At 39.8% G+C, this 15,061-nt stretch overlaps 2 protein-coding genes across 5 annotated transcripts in view; one reads left to right on the top strand and one right to left on the bottom strand.

The window, feature by feature from the left end:
* The window catches only part of grip1 (glutamate receptor interacting protein 1), a 239,011-nt gene that overhangs the window by 110,327 nt on the left and 113,623 nt on the right, over window positions 1–15,061 (top strand). The gene's annotated exons all lie outside the window — the stretch shown is intronic.
* On the bottom strand, window positions 2,427–14,893 carry mdm1 (Mdm1 nuclear protein). 4 transcript variants are annotated; one of them, XM_074625801.1, is made up of 16 exons: window positions 14,795–14,893; window positions 13,076–13,175; window positions 12,674–12,811; window positions 12,346–12,519; window positions 12,126–12,217; window positions 11,902–12,036; window positions 11,162–11,326; window positions 9,779–9,909; window positions 9,606–9,693; window positions 5,770–5,996; window positions 5,555–5,689; window positions 5,385–5,467; window positions 5,232–5,290; window positions 4,525–4,747; window positions 3,141–3,203; window positions 2,427–3,050 (listed from the first exon to the last, which is right to left on the bottom strand). In XM_074625801.1, the coding sequence occupies exons 1-16, from the start codon at window positions 14,810–14,812 to the stop codon at window positions 2,941–2,943; spliced, it is 1,941 nt and encodes a 646-aa protein (XP_074481902.1). In that variant the 5' UTR covers window positions 14,813–14,893; the 3' UTR covers window positions 2,427–2,940. The 4 variants fall into 4 exon arrangements, with proteins under 4 accessions (XP_074481902.1, XP_074481903.1, XP_074481904.1 ...); XM_074625802.1 differs by having other exon boundaries at window positions 4,558–4,747; XM_074625803.1 differs by having other exon boundaries at window positions 9,606–9,648.

Here is a 15,061-nt window from a genome sequence, read left to right as displayed (position 1 = left end):
TATATATATATATATATACAAAGCACATATATACACATATATATATATATATATATATATATATATATATTCGTATTGTAAAAGCTAAAAAAAAATTACAATATTTCGCCGCGTAATATTCGTGTTCTGCGTTGAAGTACTCATGAAACACAACAAAACAGAACAAAAACAACAGTTTGAAAAGATATTGACGTGCAAATTAAACACACTAAAAAAACGCCGTTGTGTAAAGGCTTTTAGACTGATAAACTTAGAAATGATCACTGATTTCATTCATGACATAAAACAAAAATATATACCACTATACAATATACATAATAAAACTATTTAAAGGTCGAGTCCAGTATTTTTTGAGTTTTTTTATCATTCTGTAGCTTCCCAGTGGTGTTCCTGATGTATTCAAATCTGAACATTACGTATGTTTTAGGGTCAAAGTGATATTTTCCCATTCTTTCTAAAACATTTTCCCACATGAGCTGACGTCGGTTCACGTTTCCTTTAATGAGTCTTTCTCAGATGACAGTAGAGCCCAGACGCCTCCTCAGCTTTACATTGTTTGCTTTGGCCTGTATATCGTTAGGAGGGGAATTCACAGTCAGCTGATTCATCTACAGGTCATCCCTGGCTGCTGTTATTGAAGGTGTGTGTGCGTACTGTGTGTTTAAATAGTCGCCAGGTAACCCGTCCTCTCGGCGTCCAGAGGAAGTGATGACGATGTTTGTTCTTCTTCCACTACGACCTCTGACATCATCAACGTTTAGTTTAAAGAAATATTTAAAGAACGACGTGCGGAGGGAAAATAGTGTCTGGAGTTTTGCTGTGAATTCCCAATTTAATAAAGATGAAAATAGAAAAATAGCAGACTACTTCATACTTCTACTCCACTACATCTCATACGTCTACTGCACTACATTTATTTGTTTAGTTACTTTGCAGATTCAGATTAATAATACAAAATATAATCAACAAATAAATTGTTTTATTAGATCAATAAAGTTTTATTGATCCACAGGGCGACATTCACAAGTTTTCTTTTTCTTTTTTTGACGGACAAATGTAGAGGAGTAGAAAGTACAATATTTTTTCTCTGTGGAGTAGAAGCATAAAGTTGCATAAAATGGAAATTATACATTTATTATACAGTATAATCTTTTTTTTCCTTCCACTAATTATCATATCTGTAAACGCGTCCGGCCTATGTTCGGTTTCTTCTGTTTTTATTTATGAGAAAATTAATAAAAGAGGTGTTAAAACAAAACGCACAACTTTATGAATCTGATGAAAAGATTTTTGTGTTTAAGCATTTAAACGCGTTCATACTTGTATTTTGGGTTTCTACTAGAACATGTTTACGTGCTTTAATGTTCAAAACATTTTTATTTTTCTCATACCGACACAGTTCTAACTAGCTTTGTCTGAGGGTGTGCCAAACTAGCTGCTAGGCCAAATGTGTTACTTGGTGACATCACCAGGTTACGCAAGAAAAGGCGGGGCTTCAAGCGAAGGCAGTTCAGGAGCAGTGTTTCCGTTGGCGTGGACTTTGGGCTTCATAACTTTGCAGACCTTTTACCTGCACAAAAACATTAAATAACATACTAAAGGAAAAGCACAAAAGCATAATAGGTCCCCTTTAAGAGTTTTAGGGTCCTACCTTAAACCCAGCGCAAAGCCCGGTCTGCGTTTCAGACCGACGCAGTTGTCATTTTCAAACCTTGTGTATGTAGCAAATGTACTTGCGGCCATCTGTGCGCCCATGGGCGTGTTGGTCTCACAATGAGGTGTGGTCAGGTGCTTTGTTGGTGCGTTGCCATCTCGAGGCAGCAGAAAGCGATTGACCAACAAAAACCTGGTCTAAAGTCTGGCGCAGTATTTTGATGCTATTTAAAGAGCGCATTATTCAGATAGTAAGATGCATCTACAGGCAGCTTCACAACACACGTACACTCTGCTTGTTATGGTACGTGTCCACAGGGACGTTTTTTTTCGCGAGGGATCACCTCACTTTGTCGGGCTGCCACTAGACACCTGATTGGACGAACACTTTCCCTCGTGGGCTGCTGCTGCTCCCAGCTTTCAAACCGGAACCAACATGGCGGCTCGTTTGGAAACTGTCTTTTCTTATATCATGTAAAACATTCACCGAAATGTTTTTGAAAACATTTTATGAGAGAAATAATCCATGCAGTTGCTGAATCTTTATTTTGGATCAACAACGTTGAGTTATAAAAGTTTCTCGGGAGTTTCCGGCGAGTCGTCGGACGCACCTGATTTGTATAAAGTAGCCAAGACCTCAACTTTATGCAAATGAGGAATCTCTCGAATCGCGCCGCCACGCTACCAGAATGCATTGCACGGCTGCTTACATAGACGATGAATGGGAAGCGTGGAAAGGACGGAGGCTGTGGAAACGCACCATCACACTCAGGTTGGCTTTTTTTATATGTTTATCACTTGAAAAAGCAATAAAGTTTTTAAAAAAGAAAACGTGACTGGAGCAGCTGGAGGTTCAGCCGGATGTTGGAGATGAAACCAAACAGCTGAACGCCGTGAAGCACTGAGAGGAAAGTACATCAGCTTTTAGGGAAGCTTCCTCTAAACTTTTCAAACGTCATTCTTTCAGGAGGAAACAAGTTCGAGGTTCAACTTCTGCTTCAACAAACAAAACACATTTTTCAATAGATTTTAAAGAAACTAGTTAACTTTTTTTCATTCAGTAATGATGTCAAAACAAACATGAGTTGGTGTTTCTGTCACTTTTATCACTCTGATTTCAGCAACATCATCATTAAATAAAACATTATTACTACATTTATAAAATCATCTATTACTCTATAAAAAATAACCTTGAACTCATCTATAAAAATACATTATTCTCACTAATTATTGTACAGCAGTGATGGACGGAGACTAAAGACTCGTCAGGGGTCGGGAGGTCAGAGGTCATCTCTTCCCCCAGAAGTTCTCTCGCCTCTTCTGAGCGCGCTCCAGCACGGCGGACGCCATGGAGCAGGAGGCCGCCGAACGCCACGACATCACAGACAGCCGGTCGTCTAGGCAACGGAAGATACATTTTATAAATAATAGAAGAAGAATTGTTTTTAATGTTATTTGAATATGCAAAGAGGTGTTTAAATGTTCACCTTCATCAGAGCAGCAGCCTCCTCCTGAACACTGCAGCTCCCTGAACTTCAAACCCAAGTCACCTGAGGACACACAGGTAGATATATGATTATTAGCAATATACTAGGAGGAGGAGAAAATCACATTACATTGCACTTGTAAAATTGAAACACCTGTTAATCTGAAACGGTCGTGATCCTGTAAGAATTCTGTAGAACTTGACTACTCTGTTCGAATATCGATCCAACAGTTATTGAGATATTTCAGTCCGGACCAACAGATATTATCATCTATAAACGTGGCCCAAGTCTTCCCACAATGACCTGATACACCCACAGATGTTAAAGGGACAGCTACCAGGGTATTAATGACATTTCTTTTATTGTCACGTTGGACAACTCTGATCACACCAGACGTTCAGTGAAATGTGCCGCTCGGCTGATATGAAATCTGATCTGTTGAGGAAACTGGATGAAAAGGAAAAGAAAAAGAGAAGGAAGTGAAGAGCGGGATAGTCCCTGCTAGATGGTGATAGAGGGATGATACAATCAGTAAAATGTGAGGCATCAGCAGGAAGAATGTGCAGACATGTGCAGCAAGATTTTGGTCCAGATGGCAGTTTTAACTATATTTCTGTAAGTTTAGCTTAAGTATTTTATCTTATAAAAAATAAATGAATAAATAAATATATAATTAAATGTAGTAAAAAATAATATTAAAAATAAATTAAATAATAAAAAGTGACATAAATTGATATTTCTGTTTTAATTTGCTTCTTTGTTTATCTTTGTATTAATTCCCTTTATTTATCTATTTTTAAATGTAGAAAAATAAAACAAATAAATACAAAAATAAATATATATTTAAAAATGAATAAAAATAAATATACTAAAGAAGAAAGTAAAGTTTTAATTGTTTTAGTGTCTTTTTAATTAAATCAGATTGATGGAAGTTGGTTCTAAACCTTCAAAAAAATCAATTAATAAATTAATATAAGTTTTGGTTTATGAGAAATAAGTTTGGGTGAGAAGAAAAGAAAGAAAAATATATATATATAAAAAAAACAATCAATCAATTAATCAATTTAGTGATTTTTTTAAAAGCAAAAATACCAAACATTTGTTGCTTTCCTCTGATTTTGGGAAACTGTGACTGTCACTATTTTCTGATATCAGACAATCAGTCGATTAATCGATCATAGGGAGAGTAATCGATTAATCAATCACATGGAGATTAAACGATTAATCGGTCATAGGGAGATTAATAATTAATCAATTAATCGATTAATCGTTCATAGGGAGATTGATCGATTAATCGTTTGTAGGGGGATTAATCGATCATAGGGAGATTGATCAATTAATCGTTCATAGGGAGATTGATCGATAGTGAAATCGATCAGCTCACCGTTGTGCTGGAAGTCGGAGTGTCTCAGAGTACCTTGGATGCAGTGCTGTGGGGGCGGGACCAGCGGGGGCGGGGCTACAGGGGACGGAGTCGTTTGCTTCGTCCTGATTGGTTTAGAGGCAGGACTGGCGGCTGGTTTGTGGTCGGGGGAGGGGCCAGCGGAGTAGGGGGGGAGGTGCGGGGGGTTGAACATGTCAACCACGGAAACAGCCGACCCACACCTCTGAAAACAAAAACACCTCAGTATCGTAACATGATTTCATACAATAAAATGTAATAAATATAACATAATATAATATAATATGATATTATGTAAAATAATATAATGTAATATAATTTAATATAATGTAATTTAATATAATATAATGTAATATAACATAATATAATATAATTTAATATAATGTAATATAATACAATGTAATATAATATAATGTAATTAAATATAATTGAATATAATATAATGAAACATAATATAATTTAATATAACATAATATAACAATTTAATATAACATAATATAATTTAATTTAATTTAATGTAATTTAATACAATATAATGTAATATAACATAATATAATAAGATTTAATGTAGTGTAATGCAATACAATTAATATATATATATATATAAAATAATAACTTCAATTTAATTTAATTTAATTTAATCTTATTTTATTTTATTTTATATAATGTGTTTGACATTATAATATTACCTGTTTGTATGGGGAGGACATATCACTGCTCTTCAGTTTTCCCACTAGCATAGCACCTCCTGGAGGACAAACAGAGGTCAGAGGTCACACTCTGTGGTCCGAGCTCTCTCTGTCTGTGTGTGTGTGTGTGTGTGTGTGTGTGTGTATGTGTACCGGTGGCAGGTGTGGTGAGGTCATGGTGAGTTCTCTGAACCGGTCGTATCTTCAGCCTCGGAGTCGGTAACCTTCCCTCCTCCCTACACACAAAACGTAGTGAGTTCCTGGTTTATGAATGTTAAACCAAAGACGTAAAAGACAAGAAGAATCTGAGGAGAAACACATACTCATCTGTATCTTCTTCTTCTTCTTCTTCTCCCCAGGCCATACGTCTTTCAGCAGCAGGACTTGGAGGTGTTTGTGCTTTTATTTTTGTGTTTTTGTTTCCTGAGCCCAAAACAGAAGACCTCTTACTGGAGATACTGGAAACACAAAGACAGACAATCAGAAATCAGCTCAGAGACGTCTTCAGATGACACTCTCTCTCTCTCCAGTCTCTCACCTGGCCAGGTCCAGAGGCTCCACAGGGGAAGTGCTACGGCTGTCTGGGTCATGACAGAGGTCAAAGGTCAGGCGAGGGGTGGGGGGGTCAGTAGCTGAGTCCGTGGTGTCCGTTGGCTCCCACAGAGCGTTGTGTTCGGACAGCAGCTGGTTCAGGTGACCTCTGGAGAAATTAGCTCCCCAGGCTCGACGGCGGTACGACGCCGCCTTCTCACGCAACTCTTTCGCCTGGACGGGAACACACTGTCAGTCTTTATCCCCTTTATATTATATTAGAATATTATATAGTATACAGTAGTATATAATATATTATATTACTCCCAGGAAATAAAGTCAGATCGAATCGTGTGCACATGAGGCAAAAACACTACGTGAGGTGAAAGGGACAATAAGATGCAATACAGGAAGTCAGTTACTGACTCATAACTCAGTAGTGTAGGTGTAAGAATCTGGTGCGTGAATTTATTTCATTCATTTATTTATTTTTATGTATTTATTATTATCATTATTATTATTATTATTATTAATATTTTATTTTTTAAAATAATTTATTCAATTTTTTATTCAATTTTTTATTTATTATTATTTTAAAATTGAATTTGTTATATTTTCTTATCTTATTTTATTTTTCATTTTTATTATTATTAGTATCATTTTTTTTAATACTTCTTTTTATTAAAAAGAATAGATTGTTTTTCATTTAAATATCTGGAAGATCCAAGTAATAAAATTGTCAAATCATATTTTAGTTGCTTTTTGTGAGTTGATGTAAATGTAACTGACTGTGTTGAATAGGCAAATGATATCATCTCATATCGATCGCAGGCCCCTGAATTTAATCAAATCAAAATCGTATCGTGGCAGACTGTGATATCGGCAAATATCGTATCGTTGTCCAGAGAATCAATACATCGTATCGTGATGAAACTGGTGATTTACACTCCTACCACACATAAAGCTCCACTGAAGGATGTTAAAGTACCATCGACATTGACTCGCCCTAATAAATATATTCCACTCCACAGAGCACCGCTGCCAGATCACACATTTAGTGTTCAGAAAGCAGAAATAACAGATATTTAGCTGATGCTGCTGCATTTTGTCGGTCAAAAACCTGCCGACTGATCAGAAACAGAAGTAGGACGAAGGAGGGTTAAAATGAGTGGGAGCCATGGTGGGTGTTTGTGCCCAAAATCAGCTCAGAGAGGAAACGCTGAACTCTGAGTTTCAAGTTATGAGAAGTGATGAAGAGGTTTGTGCCACCTCAAAGTCTGTATCAAAACTAGTTTAAATCATTAAAGGATAGTTTGGTTGAGTCTGCAGGTGTAGATTCTGGTAATCCTGACAGTAACCCGACCCTGACCCCGGTCCAAACTCTGGATAACCCCCAACCTTGTTTCAAAGATAACCTCAGTGAGTCTCTAACCTCAACCCCCGAGACAACCCGTAAGCCTGACGTTGCTCATCTCTACGGCGGCTCAATGACAACGGCTCTGTTTGATAGTTTCCTCTGAACTGACGTCAGCTTCCCCCCACACTCTGAAACTCTGTGCAGGCCAAACTCACCGCAGAGGTGATGGAAAGTGAACCGGACGGTTACACATCGCCCACACTTTCTTTGATTCATTCAGCTCCTTTATTTAGAAAATTAGCTTCTTATAGTTTGAACCCTCTGTTGGCTGCATCAGAACAAACTCCTTTTGTGCATCATTTCTCATGCAGTGTACCATTTGTATATTTATTACATGAAGTAATGAAACGGACTGCTTCACTTTTTACCGGCTCGCTGACGCTTATCTGTCTTTTCCCTCACCGAGTGGTGAGACATTGCCGTCTTTAGCCGGCTCTGCAGCGTGAGCGAGCGTTCAGAACGGCGGCCTTTTCCCGGGGCTCCTCGCCCTCTCGCTCTGTAGCTTTGTGGAGGGAGACGATCTGCGCCGGTCTGCACGTATGCCGCGGAACCGGTTGAGGATCGGCAAAGTTTCACTTTTGGGGGCATTAGGTGACGAGGTGCTATCAATCCAGTTGACGAAAGCAGCTTCAACCACAGGTGCTTTCCCTGTGCGCATTTGACTTTTATTCAGATAAAATGACTCTTTTTCCCCGTCATGATATCAATGTGACCGCAGCGCCAGCCTCACGTATCCAGCCGGAAAGCAGGCGGTCCGCGAGACAAGTATCAACATTAGTCTAACGTAGTTTTAAAATGTTTTTCCAGATGTTTTCATGTATGAAAAGACCCAAAATGAACACTACAGGCGGACTACTTGATTGCTATAAGTGAATTATTTAAACAGCATCTGTATAGGAGTGATTCTGTCCCGAGCTTTTTGATCCATATAAGCGGTTGATCACTGTAACCGTGATCACTTTCAGCCGTTTCCACTGCAAATGGCACCTCACGTTAACGTCAGCTGTTAGCAGCCGGTCATGCTAACAGCTGACGTTAACGAGCTCTCGTCCTGCTGATTTCAACGCAGATTTATTCTTTGCAATGTGACGTTATCAGGGAAAGAATAGGGTGCGTACGGTGAGTTTACGGCATTTTTCACACATTTTCTATAGTCCCCAGGATGACGGAACGCCGTTAGCCCTCATGGTACCTATGGTACTGTAGAAAAACGAGTACCGTCACGTTTTCAGAATTTTGACATCGACTTGGTACCGAAGTATCGGTTCTCGTGACATCACTATCCGACACTATTTGAAAAAGAGTCCGATGGCATCGGACGAAGGACGCCTCCGCCTGCAGCCTCTAAAGGAACATAAAGGTGTGGAAAACATAGCTCTCAACTGCACACACAGTTTTAGGTCTAGTTCTCAGACATGATTTATGAATTGGCGTTTTCGGTACCAATCGATCAGACAGCAACCACAAGAACATTTAACACGGCCCTGGTTTGTGAAAGAGGCTTCACCTTTTGCCGGGTTGTTTTGCCATTGTAAATAATAATTTGTTCTTAATTGACTTGACTGGTTAGATAAAAATTAAATGTATGTGTATAAAATAATAATATGGCCCAAATTAAACTGACAGTTCATATTGGTGCACGCTTTGAATCACATTTTACAGGTTAATAATTTACCAAGTTGAATTCTTGAGGAGGCAGACCATTAAATTGGCAATATAAAATGACAAAAGTTGCTCCAAAAAAGCAACTCAGCTAATAGCAGATATATATATTCGTCCCGTCACCCAACCTGCTGTAGAGTTGTAGAAACTGTTTCCCTGCAGGTTTAGGGAATTTACTTTACACTCTTTGCATGAAGTTGTTTGATGTTTCCAGCTGAAAACTGCAGATTTGATACAGAAGCAGCTATCCCCCTCCTCAAACAACACTTTCCACAAGACTGGTGGGAACTTGCCCGACTGTGTGTGTGTGTGTGTGTGTGTGTGTGTGTGTGACTAACACTGAGTTATTTCCCTGAAATGAAGCTCTGTGGTTTTAACCGCTGACACTCAGCACTCTGGTTTTACATCAGCAACACACACAAACACAGTTTAACTAGCAGGCGGGCATTGCGCAAATCCAACCACATCAATAAAAATGATAAGGAAATAATCATCAGTCAGATCAACCGTCCTGCGCAGTTTAATTCTAGCTAACTGCTTCTTCCACCACTGATACTGAACATAATCTAGAGTTGTTTGAAGGTGCATTTTTTCTCTTTAATGGCCCTAGGCTAGCAGTTTCCCCCCGCTTCCAGTCTTTATGCTAAGCTAGGCTAAACATGAGCATCACCTGACCTCCAGCTTGATAAATGAATCCAGTAATACAGACAGTACGTGACACCGCCCCTCAATTTTATGCATGCTTAATGAGACTGAACCCTCACCTGAAGGGGGTCGCCGTCCGTGGCTCCGCCTCCCTCCAGGATCCTGTAGAGGGGAGAACGAAAGCTGGTCTCATACTCTGTCAACATCCTGTCAGACAGACAGACGTCTTCATAAACACAATGCATTCACTATACACAATTAGACACACACACACACATACACAGAAACACACCTGTGTCCTCTCTGCACCTGAGGAGGAGGAGGAGGACGAGGAGGAGGAGTGGCATCATCTTTCTGAGGAGCGGGGGCATCTTGTTTGAGTCGGGGCTTCTTCTCTGACTCCTCCCTCCTCTTTTTGTTGGTCTGCAGACGAAAACAGGACCTTTATTGTGAAAAGTTAAACGACTGCATGGCCTTGTTTCAGAAAGAGGGATTTAGTTAACCAGTAGATGAGAATTCTTGATTGTGTGTGTGTATGTGTGTGTATGTTCCTACGCCACTTCAACCTGGACTTCCACTGCTATGCTGACGACACTCAGATCTACCTCAGCACCAACACCCCTCACAACCCACCGCTCTCCCACATCAACTCCTGCCTCTCTGCAATTAAAGCCTGGATGCAACAGAACTTTTTAAAACTCAACAGCGACAAAACACAACTCCTCCTCATCGGCTCCAAATCCACCCTCACCAAAACCAACAACCTCACACTCAACATCGATGGCACTTCTGTTTCCCCCTCCCCCCAGGCATGTAACCTTGGCGTGATCTTCGACTCCACCCTCTCCCTTGAGCCCCACATCCGCCAACTGGTCAAAATATCCTTCTTCCACCTTCGCAATATCGCAAAAATCCGTCCGTCCCTCACACCCCCTACAGCAGAGAAACTCATCCACGCCTTCATCTCCTCCCGCCTTGACTATTGCAACTCACTCCTCTATGGCATCAGCAACACCTCCATAAATAAATTACAACTGGTCCAGAATGCAGCTGCCCGACTCCTCACCCACACCAAATCATGGCATCATATCACCCCAGTCCTGAAAGACCTTCACTGGCTCCCCGTCTCCCACCGGATCTCCTACAAAATCCTGACCCTTACCTACAAAGCCCTCCACCAACTTGCACCCCCCTATCTCTCTGAACTCCTCTCCCCCTACCAACCTCAACGGTCCCTCAGATCCACCTCAGCTGGTTTACTCTCCACCCCCACGTCCAAACTCCGCAGCTTTGGGGACAGAGCATTCTCCAGGGCAGCTCCCAAGCTCTGGAACTCACTCCCCAATCTCATCAGAGACTCTGATTCCCTCACCACATTCCAGTCCCGCCTCAAAACACATCTTTTTTCATCTGCTTACCCGTAGCCCCGTCCTTCCCCCTACCCATCAGTCCGTGTGTCTGGATGTGATTGTGCCTGTGTATGTCGCTTTTTGTCGTTCGTCTCCTGTCTGTCTGTCTCACACCGTTTTCCCCCCCGACTATGTTAAAGCGTCTTTGAGAATATTATAAAGCGCTATATAAATCTAATATTAATATTATTATTATTATTATTATTATTATGTGTGTGTGTGTGTGTGTGTGTGTGTGTGTGTGTGTGTGTGTGTGAGGTATATACCGTCTGTAAGTGGAACAGCGGGACTCTCTGATGATGTTCCAGGTGTTTCCGGAGGCGGGGCTCGGTGGGCGGGACCAGACCCTGGAAGCTGCGCCGATACTCTGTTTCCATGGGAACAGGGTGTTTCTTAAAGGGGGGCACAGCTCTGCTGCCGGAGTGGAGCACCTGAAGGAGGGGTCAAAGGTCAGCGGCCACTTTTAATACTAATTTCATTGTTCATAATGTAAATAAATAAATATTAATGCACATTAAACACTGTGCAGCTCTTTTCTTTTTAAAACATATATTTTTATACTTCTTATTTTATATTCATGACTCTTGACTTTTGCAGTTTTTCTTTTCTCTTTCTATGTTTAATGTGACCGTTATGCACCAAAATACCAAGATAAACTCTGTGTATGTGTAAATCTACTTGGCCATAAACCTGATTCTGATTCTAATCAATAAAATCAAAGATCAATGAAGTGACTAATTGAATAAAAACACCTTTAAAACTCATCAGTAGAACAGAACCAGTTATATCCATAAGGAAACAACCAGTAAACTCATCAGTGACGTTATTCTTCAGTGAAGCAAAAGAACCGTCTACCTCCACCTAGTGGACACACAGCAGTACTACTACTACTACTACTACTACTACTACTACTACTACTACTACTACTACTACTACTACTACATCAGATGTATTATACTGTACAGTGTGAGTATAACAGGTATTATCGTATTAGATAGCGTTGTACCTGTTCTGCAGTCAGTATGGGTGAAGCAGCAGCAGTGTCAGGTTTCTTCCAGCTAAACTGTCTGTTGTACTCTGACCTTTGACTTCCTGACCTTTGACCTTCAGCCCTCAGGCCCGCCCTCCACCGCAGAGCGTGCTGAACATGCGACACAAACGGAGGAATATTTAATTTAACAGGGAGACACACCTGTGGTGGAGGTAGTAGTAACTCAGTATGTGGCTCACCTCATTGGCCGAGGGCTGCTGTCCATTTGGCGCCGCTGTCAGAGGGCGGCTCAGCTGTGGTTGGCTGTCAAGCTTGGAGGAGCGGGGCTTCGCTGAGGAGACAGAAACACATGAAACAGCTCAGAATCAAAGGTCTAAAGGTGGAGGGTGGCGTATGTTGTTCACACTGTCACTTAAGATGTAAGAAGAGAATGAAATGAGTTATGTGATGTGTATTTACCAGGTTTTCCAGCAGCTCTTGGTTCTACTGGAGGTCCAGGGTCGGCAGCAGGTCGTGGTCCTGCTGGAGGTCCAGACTCTACAGGAGATCCAGGGTCAGCTCGTTCTCCAGGGGGTGTCGGAGGATTTGGCTCCAGGGAAGGTTCCTTCCTGTGGGCTGAGCGACTCCTAGAGGCTGGTGATGAAGAAAGAACACCTTATTAGCTTACACAGGATGCTGTATTTTAACATCATCAGACATGGTGAATCATACTAACGGTTATATCAGCACTTTAATAACTTTGTATTTCTGTGGATATTGTCATGGGTTTGTTGTGGAGGCTTCCTACCAACAGGGGGGGCTGTTCTGAGTGCAGAGAGGGAGTGCTGCTGTGGATCTGGAGGACAGAGCAGATCGCTGCAGGACTGAGCGAGACCACCAGGACCGAGCTTCTTCCGCCGCTGGAGACCTGGTTCTCTGCTGATACCTGAGAGAAAGAAACAAGCTGTGGTTTCACACTTTCACAATAATAACATAACATTTTATGTACTGAAGTTTTTATTGGTATTTGATGTCAGAGCTAGAACTTTAAAAAAATCAGTGTGATCATTTAAAGATGATAAAAATGTTCTTAAGTCAAATTCCCATTATGTTATGATGATAAAAAAAACAAACTCTTCTGCATTCACAGAGCTGGAAACAAAACAGAGACAGAGAAGAGTAAAGTTTGTCCAATCAGAGCTCATCTTACCCATCTGGTCGGAGCGCAGGCCGGCCAATGGGACGCAGCGCCGAGGAGAAACACTTCTGGAGCGGGAAACCCTGTAGCTCTTCTGGTATTCACTCTGACACTGGAACACAAACAAACAAACAAATATTGTCAGGTTCGGTGGCTCTTTATAAATCCAACGTATGCGGCTAAACATTGTTCAAACAAACTTTATTCTAAATTGTAGTGGAGATCCAAACGTTTCCGGAGATACTAAATATGTCAGAGTAAATGTCATCTTTCAACAGAATCGTATCGTGATGAAACCATATTGAGATATCATGATACACAATTACATCATCTAAATTGATAATAACAAGTACTAGGACTGCACGATTATGGCCAAAAAGATAATCACAATTATTTTGATCGATATTGAGATCACGAATATTCACTAATTTTAGGGACAAAATATTTTTTATGCACTTTCAAACTTCAATTATACAGAGCACTGCTTTCACTTCCATGTTGTGCTACTTTCCTTTGCATTTCCCAGTGTTAATATTTGCTTCTTATCTCTGTTTTATATCTTTGTAATGTGAATGTTTTGGAGGTTTGGACTGCTGGTCGGACAAAACAAGATATTTGAAGACATCAACCTTGAGCTCTGAAAAATTGTGACTCATTTCCCTCGGGATCAATAAAGTTAATATCTATTTATCTATCTATCTATCTTAATATGTATCTATCTATCTATCTATCTATCTATCTATCTATCAATCTATCTATCTATCTATCTTAATATGTATCTATCTATCTAACTATCTATCTATCTATCTATCTATCTATCTTAATATGTATCTATCTATCTAACTATCTATCTATCTATCTATCTATCTTAATATCTATCTAACTATCTATCTATCTATCTATCTTAATATCTATCTATCTATCTTAATATGTATATATATACATCTACCTATCTATCTATCATCTAAATAGCTATCTATCTATCCATCTATCTTAATATCTATCTATCTTAATATTTATCTATCTATCTATCTATCTTTCTAACTAACTATCTATCTATCCATCTATCTTAATATCTATCTATCTATCTATCTATCTATCTATCTATCTATCTATCTATCTAACTAACTATCTATCTTAATATCTTAATATCTATCTACCTACCTATCTATCTATCCATCTATCTTAATATCTATCTATCTTAATATATATCTATCTATCTATCTAACTATCTAACTTGAGTATACAGCAACAAAATGCAACGTACACATTAATGCAGCAGTACTATGTATCCAGAAACAGCAGATATAATAGTAAACCACACTACTTTAACTACATGTTGCTGATAATACTTACATACTGTTACTTCAATAAGGTTTTGAGTGCAGGTCTTGTCCTTGTAGTGGAGTATTTCAGTGTGGTATTAGTACTTTTACTGCAGTAAAGGTATGTGAGTACCTCCTCCACCTCTCTGTGTGTGTACCAGTACCTCTCTAGTTCAGGTGAATGTTAGCTATCTCACACAGGAGGTCAATCTGGACCTGATTAGCTGGATTAGCTCTCATTACATCACATTAAATCTCTTTTATCCTGACTCTGCAGGTTCTGTCCGGTACACCGGCACCGGGGCCGGTTCTCCAGAGATAAACCTGCATGTTTTAGTGAGAATAAGGTCATGAATATAGGCTGGACGGGTTGTTTGGCTAAAGATGCTAACACCTGTTGTCTTACCTTGAAGCGGACGGTCATGACGCTGTCTACAGGAACTAAGACAAGCTGACGCCGTTGTCATGGCAGCTCAGCGTCCTACGTAACCACGTTGACAACTGACGTAACTGCGTTGTCGTTCTGTTAGTGTTAACCCCCGTCAAAAAATAAAATTAAATAAATAAATAAAAACACAATAATAAGCCATCAAAAATAAAATAAAAAATAAATAAAAATATAATAATAAGCCATCAAAAGTAAAATAAAAAATAAATAAAAATACAATAATGA

This window comes from Sebastes fasciatus, chromosome 23, assembly GCF_043250625.1.
Source record: "Sebastes fasciatus isolate fSebFas1 chromosome 23, fSebFas1.pri, whole genome shotgun sequence".
NCBI lineage: Eukaryota > Metazoa > Chordata > Actinopteri > Perciformes > Sebastidae > Sebastes > Sebastes fasciatus.
This window is presented reverse-complemented; position numbering and strand designations above follow the sequence as displayed.